Source organism: Salmo salar, chromosome ssa04, assembly GCF_905237065.1.
Source record: "Salmo salar chromosome ssa04, Ssal_v3.1, whole genome shotgun sequence".
NCBI lineage: Eukaryota > Metazoa > Chordata > Actinopteri > Salmoniformes > Salmonidae > Salmo > Salmo salar.
In genome coordinates, this window is record NC_059445.1 from 25293989 (window position 1) to 25315186 (window position 21198).

General features: G+C 39.0%; 1 protein-coding gene across 6 annotated transcripts in view; it reads left to right on the forward strand.

The window, feature by feature from the left end:
• Window positions 1-2757: 2757 nt before the first annotated feature.
• Window positions 2758-21198, forward strand: part of LOC106598658 (T-cell surface antigen CD2) — an 80808-nt gene continuing 62367 nt past the window's right edge. For 2 of the 6 annotated variants that reach the window (XM_045716741.1, XM_045716747.1), the window contains exon 1: window positions 2797-3179. In XM_045716741.1, the coding sequence (XP_045572697.1) occupies window positions 3128-3179 (52 nt within the window). In that variant the 5' untranslated portion in view covers window positions 2797-3127. Of the gene's footprint in view, window positions 3180-21198 lie in introns of all 6 variants that reach the window. The other 4 variants (XM_045716744.1, XM_045716743.1, XM_045716745.1 and 1 more) reach the window with 3 other exon arrangements.

The window sequence follows — 21198 nt, forward strand, 5'->3', positions numbered from 1 at the left end:
ATCAGACTGTTGTTCTTTAAAAGGAAATGTCTGTCACATAGAGAAGAGCGATAGCAGAACGATAGACAACTGGTTGAGGAAACAGGCAGTGGGCTTCACGTAAAACGTCAATGTGGTCAGAGCAGTAAATGAGATGGGGAAGATTGTTGAGAATGCTGTGAATGTCTCAATAATGATACTGTTATAGCGTGAGAAGAAAAAACCTGTGGGTTATGAGGGTGTCGCAGTTATCATAGTGTCAAAGTTGAGTGTCTGAACGTGGTGAACTGTTCTTGTTCTGGTTAAAAACACTCCCGTAGAACAAGAAAAGAGACTTCTTTAGTGCTATTAGTACATCTGAATTAACTGACAACTGCTAAATGGTTTAACTAGCTAACATAAACGTCTCACAATAGGTTTCTAACCTCAAGGGTCTGTTTAAAGGAGAAATAAATACAATATTTATCTCTAATTTGTAATATTTTTTTCATAAATGTGTTTTTCTAGAGATGTTGTAATGTGTCAATATAAAAACTGTTTACTGGCAACATATCCATGTTCCATTCAATGTAGCCTAGTATTTACCAACTATCCTGTATGTGAATGACTGCCTTGGATGTCAAAATGATTGGGGTATTAATTTCAAGATTCAAGATTTTAAAGGTTCAAGATTTACAATATTTCTTAGCGTTAAAAGTTATACTTACTTACTCAGTCCTCTTATTCCCTTCTGGGACATTAAGCCGCTGTCACGGCTGTTCAAATGATCGGACCAAAGCGCAGCGTGTTCGTAGTTCCACATCTTTATTAACCGTGAAACTAAATGCAATACACCAATCACTTGAAATACCAAAACAACAAAACATGACGCAGAGAGGAAAACACAGTACTCAAAAATTAACAACCCACAAAACCAAAAGGAAAAAAAAAACTACATAAATATGATCTCCAATTAGAGACAACGAGAACCGGCTGCCTCTAATTGGAGATCATCCCAATAACCCCAACATAGAAATAGAAATCTAGAAAGCCCACATAGAAACAGAAAACAATAAAACCACCCAAAACACCCACTGTCACGCCCTGACCACTCTACTATAGAAAATGACCTCTTACAAGGGTCAGGACGTGACAGCCGCAACAATTGTCTCCCACTGGAGTATGTCTTTGACCACAGCTTGTGCCATCTGTCCCATAACCTATAAAGACTCAGCTCATCCAGCTCAGCAGCCACTACCGTCCGTCGCCATGTCGTTTTTGGCCGGTGTATCTTATAAAAGTTATAGTTCACCCTATTACAGAAATGTGTCCATTGTTGTCTTACCTCGGTCTTGTCCTGATTCCACGGCATCTACTCCACAATTCCACGGCATCTACTCCACGGCATCTACTCCACAATCCCTCATAAATCACAAACTGCAGGATCTTCTCCAAAATGAATACGGGAAAAATATACTATACAATATCCCTATACTAACGTCACAAAACTTGAGAAAACCAATCAGAATGCAGGTGAAACATGTCTGTCCAGCTAACCTTCACAAATGTGTCAGTTCATGTGTTATAAGAATGTATTTAACGAGCTGTGAGGAACTGAAGAATAAATGAACATGTCTGTGACAAAGCTTATCTAGGTAGACATATTTGCTTGACATGCATATTATTTAAGAGTAACAGTAATCAATAATAATACATTTAGTTTCTTAACCTGCTTTCAGTTAAAAACAATCTCAAAGTGCTAAAGAGTAAGTATATTGTTACTATTGAGTGTACAGTAACTGATTTTAATTTGCTATTATTAGCTTTAGGTGTTGGGTTAAGTAGTTTTAGTTTTTACAGGCTCTGATTCAGACGGAGATAAATTGACAAATAATTCACTTAAGTACATTTTGGGGGGGCATAAGTCCATGTTAAATCAACTTATCTCAAGTCTGAATAGGGTCCCCATTGCCTACTGAAATGTTTTTTTTTAACCTTTATTTAACTATGCAAGTCAGATTCTTATTTACAATGACGGCCTAGGAACAGTGGGTTAACTGCCTTGTTCAGGGGCAGAACAACAGATTTTTACCTTGTCAGCTCGGGGATTCGATCTAGCAACCTTCCGATCTAGCAACCCAACATACCCTTGCGCAGTTTTCACATTTTGCCGCCTTAAATTAAATTATTAAAAGGGATTCAATTGGGATTTTTTTCTCACTGATATACACAACCTACAACACATTTTCAAACTAAAAGAACAATTGTAGAAATGTGACAATACTTTTGGTCCCCTAAATTGGGGGAGCTATGTACAAGAAGTGCTGTAATTCCTAAACGGTTCACCCAATGTTGATCAAAATAGACAGCTGACTGTCTGCACACAAAGACACTAAACACATTACGCCCTGTTCAAATCGATCATTATTGTGTCACCTGGTCAAATTGTTCACAAAACAAAACATACAATATCCTTTAAATAAATGCACGTCGCTACACCCGCAGTAATATCTGCTAAATATGTGCATGTGACCAATAAAATGTCATTTTATTTGATGTAAAAAAATATATAATAATAATGTTTAATCAAGAATGATTAACGAGTGTCCCTGGCTGTTTTCTCTCTCTCCTCCCTTCTCTTGCTCTCCCCTCTCTCGCTCTCCCCCCTCTCTCACTCTCCCACCTCTCTCGCTCCCCCCTCTCTCTCTCTCCCTCTCCCCCTCGCTCTCCCCCCCTCTCTCGCTCTCTCTCTCTGCCTCGAAATGGAATGCTCATCCACCATCACTCAACATTCAAAAATTATCTGGAGAAGAAAGAAGGCACACAGGATAAGTTAATCTATAACAGTCTTTTGAGAGACAAATTAACAGGTGTTACCTTTGATGCGGTTTCATCATATTGAAAAACACAGCAAAGATTCCTGGGTACACCACCAAGGCTGCCGCTCCGATAACAGGATAATATCTCCCTCCATGCCCCTCCTCTTTTTTGTGTTGTGTGTGAAAAGCAAATACAGCTGTAGATGGAGTTATAGCTGTTACTAACTCCACCCACCCGGCCCCTGGGACAGCTTAAACTAACAAACTTAATGTCTGGGCGCTCTTGTCGAGTATCTCAGACTATGTCATTTGTAGATGATTGTGTGGAACCAGTTGGATGATTGGCTACAATGCTGTTTTCTCAAAGAAAAAAACAGAAGGTGACGCTACTGTATCTCTTCGGTATGTGCCCCTTGATTATTGTGACTGTGGTTGTAGAGACTTGAGACTAGAGACAGCTGTTGTTAAACTCATTTGTGACACCTTTAGACATTTTTCCATGTGATACAGAAATGTCATATATATGTGTAAGCTATACATGTCGGCTTATTAGTCTTATTAGTTATGTTCCCAAATGTAATTACTATATCTGCAGGCTTGGCTACCTGATGCTTTATACAATTTTATGGGACTTCCACTGTTGTTCCAGGCGTAGCCTACACCCTCAAGTTACACAACAAATATAAAAGGAGGCAGCGATCCATTTGCTAAGGTTGTAGGGAGATTTTCTGTGCAAAAGCAATTACACAAGCATAGCCGCAGAAAGCAGTTTGATGGTGGGGGCTGGTCGCTGTTAGTTTTTTTCCTTCTTTTTTATTTTTCAGGGGGTGCTATAGCACCCCTATTTCCCGTGGCTATGTTCACAAGCGTTGATGGCTACACCTAACAACAGTTGTGTGAAAAAAATTTGTGCAGACAAACTCTGTTGTATCTCATAGAGAAAGCGAAGTTGATCCATTTGAGTAACTCGAGGTGACTATGTCATCTATTTCTCTGGGACTAATGATCTGACTGACTGAATTTGCCTCTTATTTGAATGTTGGGCTTGAATGTGAGCTCACACAAGTCATTCTCCTCTGTGTTCAGGATGGAGAAGAGAGAGCATTTTCTCTTGGTAACAAGATTTTATCAACTCACTGCATTAGATGTTTGTCCAACTTGCCTAAAGCGCTGCTCTTGAACAACTTCCCTTTTCTGAAACTGTAATATGAACAACTGTGTTTATATTTCGTGTGACAATTTAAAACATTATTGTCGTGATAAGAACTAGAGTGTGGAATCTCCTCCATGGTGTTGCATTATTGAATGACAATGAGCATAGGTCCATCAACAAAATGAAGAACCCCCGTAGATCAAACATTCAGGGCCTGTTTCCTGGACACAGATTAAGCCCTGGACTAAAGAGTATGCACAATGTAGAATCTCCATTAAAATAGGCTTTTAGTCCAGGACTAGGCCTAATATGTGTCTGGGAAACAAGCCCTCAAAGTATTTAAGATAGTGTGAGAAGGTTGTGATTTCAATACAGGCTGTTAAAAAAGAAGATGGTCTAAGTTAGGAACAGTGCTAACAGTGTAAAAATGAACCAGTTACATCTGAAGTTTCTAATCTTCGAATTTGAGAAAAAGACATTTGTTTTTTAACAATGTGTGTGAGCATGGTGTGTAGAGCATGGTGTATGCAACGTCAGGGTTGTGGGTTCGATTCCCATGGGGGGCCAGTACAAAAAACAAAACAAACAAAAAAAATGCATGAAATGTATTCACCACTGTAAGTCGCTCTGGATAAGAGCGTCTGCTGAATGACTAAAAATGTAAATGTAAATATCATCAGGTAGGCCTACAGTATATGCACTTGTAACTTTTTTTACATTCAGGAAACTATCTACTAATTTATTATATTTTATTCCATGATATTGTTGTTACAAAATAGATTTGTGTTGACTGTGGGCATGGGAATACAAGAGCATCTGCTATGCTAAATTAACAAACTAGGCATGCGTAGCTCACCACATGATTCTCAAACCAAAGACTGGACAAACTCGTGTTTCTTAAAGTTAATTCAAAGGCACTGTAGAATGACTGTATAGCTTAGTAAGGCAATTTTTGTGTCATTATTGTTTAATTATAAGTAATTGTTATTGGAAATGTCTATTTATACATCCTAAATGCAAAATGGATATGCATGTTGCTAAGGTTTGATTTTCTCCTACAATGGCATAACCACATCTATAGCTCAGTACTTGAAGCAAAGATATGCATATTCTTGTTACTATTTGAAAGGGAACACCTTGAAGTTTGTGGAAATGTGAAATGAATGTAGGAGAATATAACACATTAGATCTGGTAAAAGATAATACAAACAAAAAAACATGCAAGGCCATACATTGAGATATGATTCTATGTGTAATTAAGATGTTGTCCACAACATGCCAGCAGTGTGTGTGCAAAATTTTCAGACTGATCCAGTGAAGAATTACATTACTACACAAAATGTTGTATCTTGTCTGCGAGGAGTTGCCGTGATAAAAGTGTTTTGTTATTGTGCACTATCCTCAAACAATTGCATCGTATTCTTTTGCTGTGATGGCTTCTGTAAATTGGACACTGCAGTTAGGTTAACTTCTTAAGGATGGTGGCAGTATTGAGTTGCTTGGATGACTGACGTGCCCAGAGTAAACTGCCTCCTACTCACTCCCAGAAACTAAGATATGCATATTATTAGTAGATTTGGATAGAAAACACTCTAAAGTTTCTAAAACTGTTTGAATGATGTCTGTGAGTATAACAGAACTCATATGGCAGGCAAAAACCTGAGAAAGAATCCAACCAGGAAGTGATTTGTAGTTCTTCTATCTAATCCCTATTCAAACTACAGTGTCTGTGGGGTCATTTTGCACTTTCTAAGGCTTCCATTGGCTGTCAACAGCCTTTAGAAACGTCTTTCATGTGTCTCCTGTTACTGGGCAGAGAACAGGAGCTCAGTCTATCAGTGGACTGCCTGGGAGCAGTGAATTGTTTACTGTGCGTTCACACTGGCGCTCCGCTCATTCTTTTTCTTCTGTAATGAATACGTTATTGTCCGGTTGGAATATTATCTACGTTTTATTTTAAAAGACCCTAAGGACTGATTGTAAACATCGTTTTGACATGTTTCTACGAACGGTAATGGAACTATTTGACTTTTTGTCTCTTATTTTACGCACACGCGTTATGCCTTTGGATAGTGATCTGTACGCACGAACAAAACGGAGGTATTTGGACATAAATATGGAGTATTTTGAACAAAAATAACATTTCTTGTGGAAGTAGGAGCCCTGGTAGTGCATTCCGACCAAGATCAGCAAAGGTAAGGGAATATTTATAATACTAATTCTGAGTTTAGTTGACTCCAGAACTTTGCTGGTATCTGTATAGCTTGCTTTGACGGTTGAGCTCTGTACTCAGAATATTGACAAACGTGCTTTCGCCGAAAAGCTATTTTAAAATCTGACACAGCGGTAGCATTAAGGAGTAGTATATCTATAATTCTTTCAGTAACTGTTGTAAATTTAATCAACGTTTATGATGAGTATTTTTGTAAATTGATGTGCTCATTCACTCAGTCTAATGTTTTGCTTTCGCCGTAAAGCCTTTTTGAAATCGGACACTGTGGTTAGATTAAGGAGAATCTTATCTTTAAAATGGTGTATAATACTTGTATGTTTGAGAAATTGTAATGATGAAATTTCTGTTGTTTTGAATTTGCCGCCGTGCACTTTCACTGGCTGTCATCATATCAATCCCGCTAACGGGATTCAAGCCATAACAGGTTTTAACAAGAATGTAAGCTTTCTGCCCATATAAGACATGTCCATGTCTATGTCCCAGAAAGTTGGCTATTGTTTACAACTTCATTATAGTCACATGGGCGGTAGGTAGCCTAGTGTTTAGAGTGTTGGACTAGTAACCGAAAGGTTGCAAGATCAAATCCCTGAGCTGACAAGGTAAAAATCTGTCGTTCTGCCCCTAAACAAGGCAGAGTTAACCCACTGTTCTTAGGCTGTCATTGAAAATAAGAATTTGCTCTTAACTCTTGTCCCATCCAGGTAAAATTTTTAAAAAACATTATCGCATATTGAACAACAACTGTCCTGTTTTAGGCACACCATTCCTGAAGAGGTTTTACAGTGCTGTTGTTGTTGATGTTGTTGAAATGCTGAGCGCTCCTGCCTCCTGCCTGCGTGTCACAAATGCTTCAATTAATTTCTTAAATGGCAGGCTATAGCCTTGAAATAATATGAATATAGCCTAAATAATTCATTTTCGTTCATTCCTGACTTACTCCTGACTGACTTAGAGTTAGTATGTTGTTTAATTGCCTGTTGAAATGTTGAACTTCAATTGATAGTGACAGAATCACACATTACTTCCCAAGCAAAGTCAATTTGTCTCCTCGGCTATAGAAGTTTGTAGCGCAACCTTCTATGTCATAAGCTAGGTTTTCATCCAATTGGGACAGATTTTCATGCAAATACCCTAGAATACGCATAAAGAAAAAATATGCGCATTTTCCCACCTCTGGTGTTTTTCTACCAAATTGACATTTCAAGGATAAAAATCAGTGTTTGATGACGTAACGCACACAAAATGCACTTTTTCGCTTAAGTTTTCATGTACTGAATAAAAATCGAAAGTTATGTATTATGTTTCCATCGCACTTTCAACTATACCAATAGTATTGTCACGAGCAAATGTGTGCTATGGTTCTGGCATGTGCACTCTAGCCAACAGATCACAGATAGTGTTAAGGCTGTGCGGGTAAAGTTTACATCAGGGGTAGGCAACCCTGTTGATGAAGTGCCGCAGACACTTCATGTTATTGATTTAACCGACCTGGAAGACCAGGTGTGTTGAATTTAGCAATCACTGAACTGCTGAATTATCTCAGTTGGTCAGGTATGGTGCCTAGTTGGAACAAAATCCTGCAGTACCTGCTGAACTCCAGGAACAAGGTTCCCTACCCCTGGTCTACATGATGAGATTATTATGGATTTTTTTATATGTAAAACGGCAGTCAAGTATTGATCATCATGTCACCAGAATCAGATCCTCGATATTTATTGGAAAGGAGCATCAAGATCACAGTGCAATTTCAACACCCTGTGAAGTTCATAAGTTATTTCATCTATAGCCTAATAAACTGCATGGTTTCCGAGTCGTAGTGGGAGGACCACACACTGTATCATCGTGTGACTCCAAGTTTACTTCGATATGATGGTTTTTATATAAATATTTGCGCATAAATGCGTTTCCACCAGAGAAGAGCTTTGACTGGGCTGAGCGGGAGCTGGGGTGCCAGGGCCAAGGGGTGGGAGGGCCAAGATTCCAGAGGTGGCGGAATGGAGTGCTCGGTTTTGGATGTAGGCTTTGAGCATAGCCTGAAGGTAAGAAGGTGCAGTTCCCCTTGCTGCTCCATAGGTAACCACCAGGGTCGTAAAGATGATTCGAGCTTCGACTGGAAGCCAATGCAGTGTGAGGAGGAGCGGGGTGACATGGGAGAACTTAGGAAGGTTGAACACCAGGTGGGCTGCGGGATTCTGGGTAAGTTGCAGGGGTTGGATGGGACAAGAGTGGAGCCTAGCCAACAGAGAGTTGCAGTAGTCTAGATGGGAGATGACAAGTGTCTGGATTAGGACCTGCACCGCTTCCTGTGTGAGGAAATATTGTACTCTACGGATGTTGTACAGCATGAACCTGCAGGAGCAGGTCCCTGCTTTGATGTTTACAGAGAACGACAGGGTGTTGTCCAGGGTCACGCGAAGGCCTTTCCCGGGAGGAAGATCAGCTCTGTTTTGTCGAGGTTGGTCTTGAGGTGGTTGGCCGACATCTAAGTTTAGACCCATGTTGCCACTTGGGTGTCAGAAGTTGGAAGGAGAAGAGCAGGAAGGAGAAGATCTGATGGTCCATGTTGGCGAAGGTAGTGGACAGATCTAGTAGGATGAGAGAGAGAGTCAGCTTTGGCAGAGAAGAGAGCCTCTGTGACACAGAGGAGAACGGTCTCAGTTGAGTGAGCCGCCTTTAAGCCTGACTGGTTAGGGTTAAGAAGATCGTTCTGAGAGAGATAACCAGAGAGTTGGTCAGAGACAGCATGCTCAAGTGTTTTGGAAAGAAAAGAAAGGGATACCGGTCTGTAGTTTGACATCAGAGGGGTCGAGTGTTGTTTTTTTGAGAAGGGGAGCGATTGGCCATCATGAAGTCAGAGGGGCCAGTGGTTAGGGATGAGTTGATTAGAAATGGGAGAAGGTAACAAATGACATGACCCTCCCCTGTACTAAATAAAAAAATACTGAACCTTCCCCTTGACTGAAATTGAAAAAGCATGACTCTCCTCCATTTTCCTCCGGGTCACAATAGTGTAAATTTCAACTACCCCCTAATTGGAAAAACACACCTGGCTGTTGACCAAGAAAATGCATTAAAGGGAAGGTAGCATAAAACTAACCACATATAACATGGATTTGCATTAGTACACGCATCAAAGTTCCAAACTTTTTTTTTTTGTTATTACATAAAACCGAGTCATGTAATGTAATATGGAGGACCCAGCAAACCAGCTTATTCCCTAGAATGTAAACTCCCACATAAATAACTTCAAATTAAACCAAATCGTTTGCACTCAATAATATTGGTTTCAATCAGATGTTTTGCTTCCAAAGAACAGCAAAGGAGCGATGTGGTTCAGAGCGAGTAACGGTTATTCACAGCTAATTTAATTTTGTCTCCTAGAGATTTCTTTGTCAGATTTTCCAATATTTGTTTTACGTACAAGAAAATGCACTGCGATAGGAAACAAATTCATGACATACAGAGAGACATAAAACATACAAATTCATGACCAATAAAAACAAAAGTTTACATCTCAAATTCTTTTTTGGGGGGGCTTTCTTTTTCTGGGAGTGTTCCAGGAGTTCGACTTTCCACTTTCCACTTCCTGTCCAAATGCCTTTCAGGAACCTAGGGTCTTCACATGGATTTTTTTTTATAGCCAGAATGAATCATATCTACACTGCACAACAACTGTCATTGAAAGCACAGTGCTTCCCTTCTGAATAATTCTACTTCCATCAAATATCCCCATCTCTTCAATGTATCAAATTACATAGACTAAGTCATCATTTATGAGACTGTAACAAAGCATAACATCTGCTAATTTGGGTTAGACTATTCATTTGTTATCTTAACACTATGACATGTTATATAACAGGCCTGAAAATTCTAGGTTTCACTGTTAGCCGCATCTTATTTTAGATAAAAGTGCATTGCACAAGCCACAACATGTCGCTCATAGTACATAATATGTATTTGAAAAGTACATTACCTGAATGATGGAATATGGGTTTATCGTTCTTAGGGTACTCAATCCATACCATGAAGGCCAATGGGGTGCTGCCTTCTGCCCTCTTCCCAGCTTCACACACCATCTTCATCTAGGAAGAGAAGGATGTGTTAGTAAGAACTACAAAAAATACAAAATGAGGATGCTACTACCACCACCACTACTACTACTACTACTACTAAAAGTAATTATCCACAGGTCGACTAAATGCTTGAGGACATAGATGTCAAAACATGAGAAGAAGTTATTAAGGGTAGAAAAATAGGAAATAGCCATTGTATTACTTTGATTAATGAAAATCACTTCTTGCATATCGGTAACTGCCAAGACTGACTATAGCCTATAATGGCCTTAATCTGGATTTACACTCTACTAGGCATACTCTAATAGAGGCTCTGCAAATGTTTTGTAACTTTTAGCAACAAAAATATTTCACTTTCTGTCTTTTATTATTGCTCAGATTAATACCTGGACGAGTGAAAGCCAAGCCTCTGCTGACTACACTGGCTGACTAACAATAACTACTCTCTGCTCAAGCAACCGCCATTTGGTCACAAAGCCCTCTGCTTCATTTGCCTCACAGACCGTGGACGTCAAACACATAAAAACGTAACAGGAATCAGACAACAAAATTAAGTACGAAATAATTTACAAGATATGATTGAACTGTGCTGTGTATAGTCAACTTTTTTCTTACCACCTCAGGTCTTATCCCAGCTTTGATTAGACTAGTACATGCAACTTCAATTGTAGGCCTATTTACTTTCCAGGCTTCATTTTGAAATGATATGGAACCATCATGGAAATGGTTGAAGTGGTCTCTATGTAGACTGACATCGGCTGGGAATGTCATGCCTGATTAGGCCTCTGTCTAATTGTCTCTTTTGCTTGTGTCTTGTGTGTTTTTGTGCTTTCTTTATACGTATGTGAGCTGTGGAAAGGATTTAAATCAAATCTAATTTTGTTATCCCTGGTAATACCATGCCCTTCTGACTCCACATTGGAGATACTCAACTTCCCTTTTGATTAGCTGAGGTGATTTGGTCAAGTGTGAAATGCTCAATCGTGCAACAGTTGATCCTTGATTGTGATACAGTTTTGGAAACCTTGAACATTCAACTTAATTATCATCCAGAAATAACTTTAAAAGTAGGCCTACACAAGATAAACTTAGTGTTATCTGTTTTAACACAGATTTCCACCAAGATTTTTTTGTATAACACAGCTTTGAGCCAATGTTTGTTTTGTTTTCCTTTAGTGTCCTAGTTCAGGTAAATATTCAGCAAAAAACACAAATGTGGGAATCTGTGTCAAAACGATGCACATTAAGTGCATAATTTGTATTTGTAAAATTATTTTGGGGTGATATGAAGGTAAAGTTACTGTAGTTGCCGAAATCGTATTGCATGCAATGATTATTAGCCGGTTAGACAGAGCGTCGGCCATCGGGACAGCTGTACACAGTGACTCCACTGGGATCAATGGTTAGAATGAATGAATGACCTGTATGGCCTTGGTTTCTCATAAGCAGGTTAGACCTAGCTCTGATTTACCCAAGGTGTGTTTTGTTTTCGCCAGGCATAATGGGAAACAAGTCGTCCAAAAAGTTATACCTTTGACTCATCTGTCCGTAGAACATTCTTCCAAGAGTCTTGATGATCATCCAAGTGCTTCCATTTTTTTGTTTCTTGATGAGATGGGTCCCATTATGTCTGGTGAAAACCAAACATTGCATTCCACAGTAAGAACCTCATACCAACGGTCAAACAGGTGGTAGTGTGATGGATTGTGGATGCTTTGCTGCCTCAGGACCTGGATGACTTGCCATAGAAGGAAACATGAATTCTGCTATGTATCAGAGAATTGTCTGTGAGCTGAAGCGCAGCTGGGTCATGCAGCAAGACAATTATCAAAAACAGACAAGTCTACATGAAAATTGTTTAAAATCAACACATTTTTAGTTTTGGAATGGCTGGGTCAAAGTCCAGACCCAATCCCAATTTAGATGTTGCGGCAGAACTTGAAACAAGCAGTTCATGCTTGAAAACCTACAAATGTCACTGAGTTAAAGCAGTTATGCATGCAAGAGTGGACAAAATTCCTCCACAGTGATGTGAGAGACTGATCAACAACTACAGGAAGCATTTGCTTTGCTTTATCTTGGCCAGGTCGCAGTTGTAAATGAGAACTTGTTCTCAACTGGCCTAACTGGTTAAATAAAGGTGAAATAAAAACAATGGTTGCAGTCATTGCAGCTAAAGGTTATTGAGTGTAAGGGGGGAATTACTTATACACACAAGGGCATTTTGTTGTTATTTGTAAACTCAGGTTCCCTTTATTTAATACTAGGTTTTGGTTGAAGATCTGATAACATTCAGTATCAAAAATATGCAAAAATAGAGAACCAGAAAGTGGGCAAATACTTATTCACGGTACTGTAAGTTCCTGTAAATATTGGCACAGAAGTTGTCAATTGTCCTAGGGACATCAGAGATCATATCATTCCCTTTAACTGTTGAGTGGTGTTACTTTTAGAGTTAAATGTATCCAGTATGAAAAAATAAGTAGAGTTCTGCTCTCCTTCAAGCCATTTTTTCATTGATCTGATGAAAGCACCTCCTGCCTTAACCTTGTTAATGTCATCCAGTTTGTTGGTTAACTAACTTAGCTTTATCCGTATCTGAAAGACGATTAAGAGGTCTCTGGTAGAGTGAGGTAATTCTTTATGTGTAACGCGGGTCGTACAAAGGGGACCAAGGCGCGGCGTGTGAAGTGCTCATACTTTACTTTAATTGTGAAGACACTTAGAACAAAAATTACAAAAACGACCGACAACAGTTCCGTCAGGTGAACATACACTAAACAGGAAACAACTACCCACAAACAGGAAAAAACACCCCTACTAAATATGACCTCCAATTAGAGGCAGCTGGGTCAAATCATACAATGTGTTTTTCTGGATTTTTGTTTTAGATTCCGTCTCTCACAGTTGAAGTGTACCTATGATAAAAATTACAGACCTCTACATGCTTTGTAAGTAGGAAAAACTGCAAAATCGGCAGTGTATCAAATACTTGTTCTCCCCACTGTATATTAAGAATATGAATTCAGAGGGCAGAAATGATTAAATATTAAACCATTAGACCTCTCACTAAAGGCCTTAGTCATACAAAAGTTATACTTAAATACAAACTGGTTCTCTAGCAGATTAGTAAGAATGTCTCACCCCATGTTCAAGAATGGCCTTTTTCCCTTCATTAAGATTACAACCATTCATGATATGTTTCACATGTGATAGGCCAAGGCCAGAGTGACCCCAAGGGCCAAGACTGAGCAGCCTGGCAGCTAGGGATTGCCTAAGTGGGTATCTCACCTGACGTGGGCATGTTTTCAATACAGACTCCATTTATCATACAGTATTCGATATAAGGAATACAGATGTTATGAAAGTTGCACAGTATACCCTTAATTGTGTAATAAATCAAATCTAGTGATACATAACTTGACATTTCTGCCATCCATTGTGACATTGTGGGAGGATAACCAACCTTCCAATTAATGGCAATGCATTTCTTAGCCGCTATAAATGCTAGGTTACACGGTTTCTTCTGATAACAGTCTCCAGTATCAACATTTCCAAGCAAACAAAAACAGGGAGAATATGTGGACATAATGAGATAAAAGAACATACTCTTTGCCAAAATTCATCCACCATTCACAAGACAATAACATTTGCAAATTTTCCCCCTTTTGTGCTTTACACCTCCAGCAGAATAATGCCATTTCTGAATGCATGATATTCAATTTAACTTTCATATACAGTGGCAAGAAGAAGTATGTGAACCCTTTGGAATTATCTGGATTTCTGCATAAATTGGTCATCAAATTTGATCTGCTCTTCATCTAAGTCACAACAGACAAATGCAGTCTGCTTAAACTAATAACACACAAATTATTGTATTTTTATTGTCTATTTTGATTGCATCATTTAAACATTCACAGTGTAGTTTGGAAAAACCCTAGGCTTTCTCCAAAAGTTAATTGGAATCAGGAGTCTGCCAACCTGGAGTACAATCATTGACACGAGATTGGAGATGTTGGTTAGAGCTGCCCTGCCCTATAAAAACACTCACAAAATGTGAGTTTGCTATTCACAATAAGCATTGCCTGATGTGAACCATGCCTCAAACAAAAGAGATCTCAGAAGACCCAAGATTAAGAAAAGTTGACTTGCATAAAGCTGGAGAGGGTTACAAAAGTATCTCTAAAAGCCTTGATGTTCATCAGTCCACGGTTAGAGTGGCCGCCCCGCGAAGAGGACTGCAAGAGTACAGTGCAGAATGCTCAATGAGGTTAAGAACAAACATAGAGTGTCAGCTACGGACTTAAAGACACCTCTGGAACATGCTTACATCTCTGTTGACAAGTCTGTGATACGTAAAATAGTAAACAAGAATGGTGTTCATGGGAGGACAACACGGAAGAAGACACTGCTGTCCAAAAAAAACATTGTTGCACACATTGTTGCACACACTGAAGTTAACAAAAGAGCATCTGGATGTTCCACAGCGCTCCTGGCAACATTTTCTGTTGACAGATGAAAATAAAGTTTAGTTGTTTAGAAGGAACACACATCACTATGTGTGGAGAAAAAAAGGCACAGCACATCAACATCAAAATCTCATCTCAACTGTAAAGTATGGTGGAAGGAGCATCATGGTTTGGAGCTGCTTTGCTGCCTCAGGGCCTGGACAGCTTGCTGTCAACGACGGAAAAATGTATTCCAAAGTTTATCAAGACATTTTGCACGAGAATGTAAGGCTATCTGTCCGCCAATTGAAGCTCAACAGAAGTTGGGTAATGCAACAGGACAACGACCCAAAACACAGAAGTAAATTAACAACAGAATGGCTTCACAGAAGAAAATATGCCTTCTGGAGTGGTCCAGTCAGAGTCCTGACCTCAACCCAATTGAGATGCTGTGGCATGACCTCAAGAGGGCGGTTCACACCAGACATCCCAAGAATATTGCTGAACGGTCCAACATTCCTCCTGACCGTTGTGCAGGTCTGATCCGCAACTACAGAACACTTTGGTTGAGGTTATTGCTGCCAAAGTAGGGTCAACCAGATATTAAAACCAAGGGTTCGCATACTTTTTCCACCCTGCACTGTGAATGTTTACACGGTGTGTTCAATAAAGACATGAAAGCATATAATTGTTTGTGTGTTATTAATTAAAACATCTTTGTGATTGGTGTCCCTTCCAAGGGACGGTTGAGCTAATGCAATTAGCATGAGGTTGTAAGTAACAAGAACATTTTCCATGACATAGACATATCTGATATTGGCAGAAAGCTTAAATCCTTGTTAATCTAACTGCACTGTCCAATTTACAGTAGCTATTACAGTGAAATAATACCATGCTATTGTTTGAGGAGAGTGCACAGTTTTGAACATGAAAAGCTATTAATAAACAAATTAGGCACATTTGGGATGTCTTGATACAACATTTTGAACAGAAATGCAATGGTTCATTGGATCAGTCTAAACCGTTGCACATACACTGCTGCCATCTAGTGGACAAAATCGAAATTGCAGCTGGGCTGGAATAATACCTTATCGCCTTTCTCTTGCATTTCAAAGATGATTGTACAAAAAAATACAAAAGAATGGTTGGTTTTTTTCTATGTATTATCTTTTACCAGATCTATTGTGTTATATTCTCCTACATTCCTTTCACATTTCCACAAACTTCAAAGCGTTTCCTTTCAAATGGTACCAAGAATATGCATATCCTTGCTTCATGTCCTGAGTTACAGGCAGTTATATTTGGGTATGTCATTTTAGGCGAAAATTGAAAAAAAAGGGGCTGTGTTGTGAATTAGACTCCAGGTAATATCGAAGGGTTCACATACTTTTTCTTTCCACTGTAGTACATTCTATGGATGATCTTAAAATGCAGTCATTTATGTCTGAGATTATATGAACATGACAGGGCATATCTGTATCCATTCATCATCATCAATAGTGTCTCCCTGGTCTTCCATACATTTTTATTTTACATGTTTTGTGTCATCGTGAAAAGCCACTATCAACCCATGATACAGTTTGGAAATCAACTTTAGAGGTTTGTCTAACTGCTTTAAAATCATTTTAATCTTGAAGCTTCTTGCCTGTCCAGTGTTTGCTGCACTGAGAGAGTAAAGTGTTGTATCTGCAAAAGTTCCCCTCTGCGCAGTCACAGACTGGTCTTCCCTGACTGCCTGACCCTGATGAGACCCCTGTCACCATCTGATACTGCTCAGATGAGGCATGACAAATAATTACCTTGGTGTACATTTATACATTATATTATCCAAGAAAACAATCAATGGTTCAATAATTGAAATTACCATTATTCCCAGATCACACTGTAGCCTACCCATCAACTCAAGATGGAACTTTGTATCCATTCACTGATTGTTATAATATATTGCAAAATTCACCTGAGCTCCATCGACTGGTCTTCCCTGGCTGTCTGACCCTGCTGGGACACCTGTCACCATCTGATCCTGCTAAGACATGATGAGCATAGTGTTGTGTACTGACTGTGCACCATGACAGTGAAGTCTGTAGAGCTGTTTATACTGTGTCAGTGTGAAAAGTAGTGAATTAGCTAGGGAAACTGACAGATCAATAACGTTACATTGCTATACTGACTTATAAAAACTCACATTACGTCGGAATATGTTGCTCTTTAATAGTTTGGCCGCTTGTTTCATTGTTTGACTCAGGTCTCGTGTGATTGAGGCAAACATAATAGCTAAAGTTAGTGAGCTAGCTAGCTAACGTTTGCCAACTTTTGCCTAGCTCTAGCTAATGGTACATCATAAAATGTACTTCGCTATACAGTGCCCTCACTAATATTGGCACCCTTGGTAAATATGAGCAAAACAGGTTGTTAAAAAATGTCTTTGCTGTTTATCCGCTTTGGTCTTTCATTCAATATGTTCACAAAAATCGAACCTTTAATTGAAGTAAAATTATTGAAATTAATACGTGAAATAAATGTGAAACATATTTTTCTCCGAAACATGTGTGCCACAATTATTGGCACACCTAGAAATAAATCAAGTATATTCCCATTCATATTTTACATTTTTAAGTTCACCTGAGTGATTAGGAACACTTAAGTGGTAAGCCATGACTTCCTGTTTCACTGGGGTATAAATATGAGGACATACAGTTTCCATATTTCTGCTTCTGTAACGGCCGTCGTAGGAAGTGGACCAAGGCGCAGCGGGTATGTGAATGCTCATATTTATTTTATGATGAACACTATACAAAAACAACGAAACGAAACGAAACGAAACGAAACCGGCCCGGCCCGGCCCGGCCCGGCCCGGCCCGGCCCGGGCCGGCCGCCCGCCCGCTAAACCGTCATGCAGGCTACACACAGCTATGCACAAACAACCTCCCACAATTCCCATGACAAACACACCCCTATACATAGGACCTTCAATCAGAGGCAACGAGGAACAGCTGCCTCCAATTGAAGGCCCAATACCAATTAACTAAACATAGAAATAGATAGACTAGACTGAACATAGAAATACACTAACATAGAACATAGACCAAAACCCTGGAATACTCTAAACAAACACCCCACTACATAAACACACACCCCGAACCACATAAAACAAATACCCCCCCTGCCACGTCCTGACCAAACTACAATAACAAATGACCCCTTACTGGTCAGAATGTGACAGCATCACTATGGGAAAGACCCGAGAATACAGTAATGATGTACAACAAAAGGTTGTTGAGCTGCACAAATCAGGAAATGGCTATTAAAAAATAGCTAAACGGTTGAAAATGCCTATTTGTAGAATAATAGTGAAAACTATGAAATAACACACCTCAAAACAATGAAATAACACATATGGAATCATGTAGTAACCAACAAAGTGTTAAACAAATCTAAATATATTTTATATTTGAGATTCTTCAAACTAGCCACCCTTTGCCTTGATGACAGCATTGCACACTGTTGGCATTCTCTCAACCAGCTTCATGAGGTAGTCATCTGGAACGCATTTCAATTAACAGGTGTGCCTTTTTAAAAGTTAATTTGTGCAATTTCTTTCCTTCCTGCGTTTGACCCAATCAGTTTTGTTGTAACAAGGTAGGGTCGGTATACAGAAGATAGCCCTATATGGTAAAAGACCAAGTCCATATTATGGCAAGAACAGCTAAAATAAGTGAAGAGAAATGACAGTCCATCATTACCTTTAGACATGAAAGTCAGTCAATCCGGAAAATTTCAAGAACTTTAAGGTTTCTTCAAGTGCAGTCGCAAAACCATCAAGCGCTATGACGAAACTGGCCCTCATGAGGACCACCACAGGAAAGGAAGACCCAGAGTTACCTCTGCTGTAGAGGATAAGTTCATTAGAGTTACCAGCCTCAGAAATCGGCAAATAACCTCTATGGGCTAGGTGGGACGCTTGTCCCACCTACGCAACAGCCAGTGTAATCCCGTGGTGCGATATTCAAATACCTTAGAAATGCTATTACTTCAATTTCTCAAACATATGACTATTTTACACCATTTTAAAGACAAGACTCTCGTTAATCTAACCACACTGTCCGATTTCAAAAAGGCTTTACAACGAAAGCAAAACATTAGATTATGTCAGCAGAGTACCCAGCCAGAAATAATCAGACACCCATCTTTCAAGCTAGCATATAATGTCACATAAACCCAAATCACAGCTAAATGCAGCACTAACCTTTGATCTTCATCAGATGACAATCTTAGGACATTATGTTATACAATACATGCATGTTTTGTTCAATCAAGTTCATATTTATATCAAAAACCAGCTTTTTACATTAGCATGTGATGTTCAGAACTAGCAAACTTCTGGTGAATTTACTAAATTACTCACGATAAACGTTCATAAAAAACAGAACAATTATTTTAAGAATTATAGATACAGAACTCCTCTATGCACTCGCTATGTCCGATTTTGCACATTTTGCTATATTCTCAGTAGATAGCCCGGCATCACAGGGCTAGCTGTTTAGCACTCACCAAAATCAGATTTACTATAAGAAAAATGTTATTACCTTTGCTGTTCTTTGTCAGAATGCACTCCCAGGACTTCTACTTCAATAACAAATGTTGGTTTGGTTCAAAATAATCCATAGTTATGTTCAAATATCCTCTGTTTTGTTCGTGTGTTCAAGACACTATCCGAATGGTAAAGAAGGGTGACGCGCACGACGCATTTCGTGACAAAAAAATTCTAAATATTCCATTACCGTACTTCGAAGCATGTCAACCGCTGTTTAAAATCAATTTTTATGCCATTTTTCTCGTAAAAAAGCGATAATATTCCGACCGGGAAAGTGTGTTTAGGTTCAAAGACGAAAGAAAATAAAAACATGGGGTCGACTCGTGCACGTGCCTCAGCCCATTGTCCTCTGATAGAGCACTTGCCAAAAGCGCTAATGTTTTTCAGCCAGTGGCTGGAATTACATCATTCAGCTTTTTCCCGCCTTCTGAGAGCCTATGGGAGCCGTAGGAAGTGTCACGTTACAGCAAAGATCCTCAGTCTTCAATAAACAGAGTCAAGAAGCTCAAGGAATGGTCAGAGAGGGCACTTCCTGTACAGAATCTTCTCAGGTTTTTGCCTGCCATATGAGTTCTGTTATACTCACAGACACCATTCAAACAGTTTTAGAAACTTTAGGGTGTTTTCTATCCAAAGCCAATAATTATATGCATATTCTAGTTTCAGGGCAGTAGTAATAACCAGATTAAATCGGGTACGTTTTTTTATCCGGCCGTGTATGTAAACCTCTGACCCACTGGAATTGTGATACAGGGAATTACTCGTTAAATAATCTGTCTGTAAACAACTGTTGGAAAAATTACTTGTGTCATGCACAATGTAGATGTCCTAACCGACTTGCCAAAACTATAGTTTGTTAACAAGAAATTTGTGGATTGTTTGAAAAACGAGTTTTAATGACTCCAACTTAAGTGTATGTAAACTTCCGACTTCAACTGTGTATATATATATATATATATATATATATATATATATATATATGTGTATATATATATATATATATATATATATATATATATATATATATATATATATATATATATATATATATATATATATATATATATATATATATGTGTATATATATATATATATATGTGTATATATATATATATATGTATATATATATATATATATGTGTATATATATATATATATATATATATATATATATATATATATATATATATATGTGTATATATATATATATATGTATTCAGACCCATTACTCAGTACTTTGTTGAAGCACCTTTGACAGTGATTACAGCCTCGAGTCTTCTTGGGTATGACGCTACAAGCTTGGCACACATGTATTTGGGGAGTTTCTCCCATTTTTCACAGCAGATCCTCTCAAGCTCTGTCAGGATGGATGGGGAGCGTTGCTGCACAGCTATTTTCAGGTCTCTCCAGAGCTCTGTCAGAGTGACCATCAGGTTCTTGGTTACCTCCCCTGGTCACCTCCCTGAGCAAGTCCCTTCTCCCCCGATTGCTCAGTTTGGCCAGGCGGCCAGCTCTAGGAAGAGTCTTGGTGGATCCAAACTTCCTCAACGTAAGAATGATTGTGGCCGCTGTGTTCTTGGGGACCTTCAATGCTGCGGAAATGTTTGGTGACGTCCCCCAGATCTGTGCCTCATCACGATCCTGTCTAGGAGCTCTATGGACAATTCCTTCGACCTCATGGCTTGGTTTTTGCTCTGACATGCATTGTCAACTGTTGGACCTTATAAAGACAGGTGTGTGCCTTTCGAAATAATGTCCAGTCAATTCAACTGGCCAATTTGCTCCAATCAATTTGTAGACACATCTCAAGGATGATCAACGGAAACAGGATGCACCTGAGTTCAATTGTGTCTCATAGCAAATGGTCTGAATACTTATGTAAATAAGGAATTTCTGTTTTTTATTTTTAATAAGTGTGCAA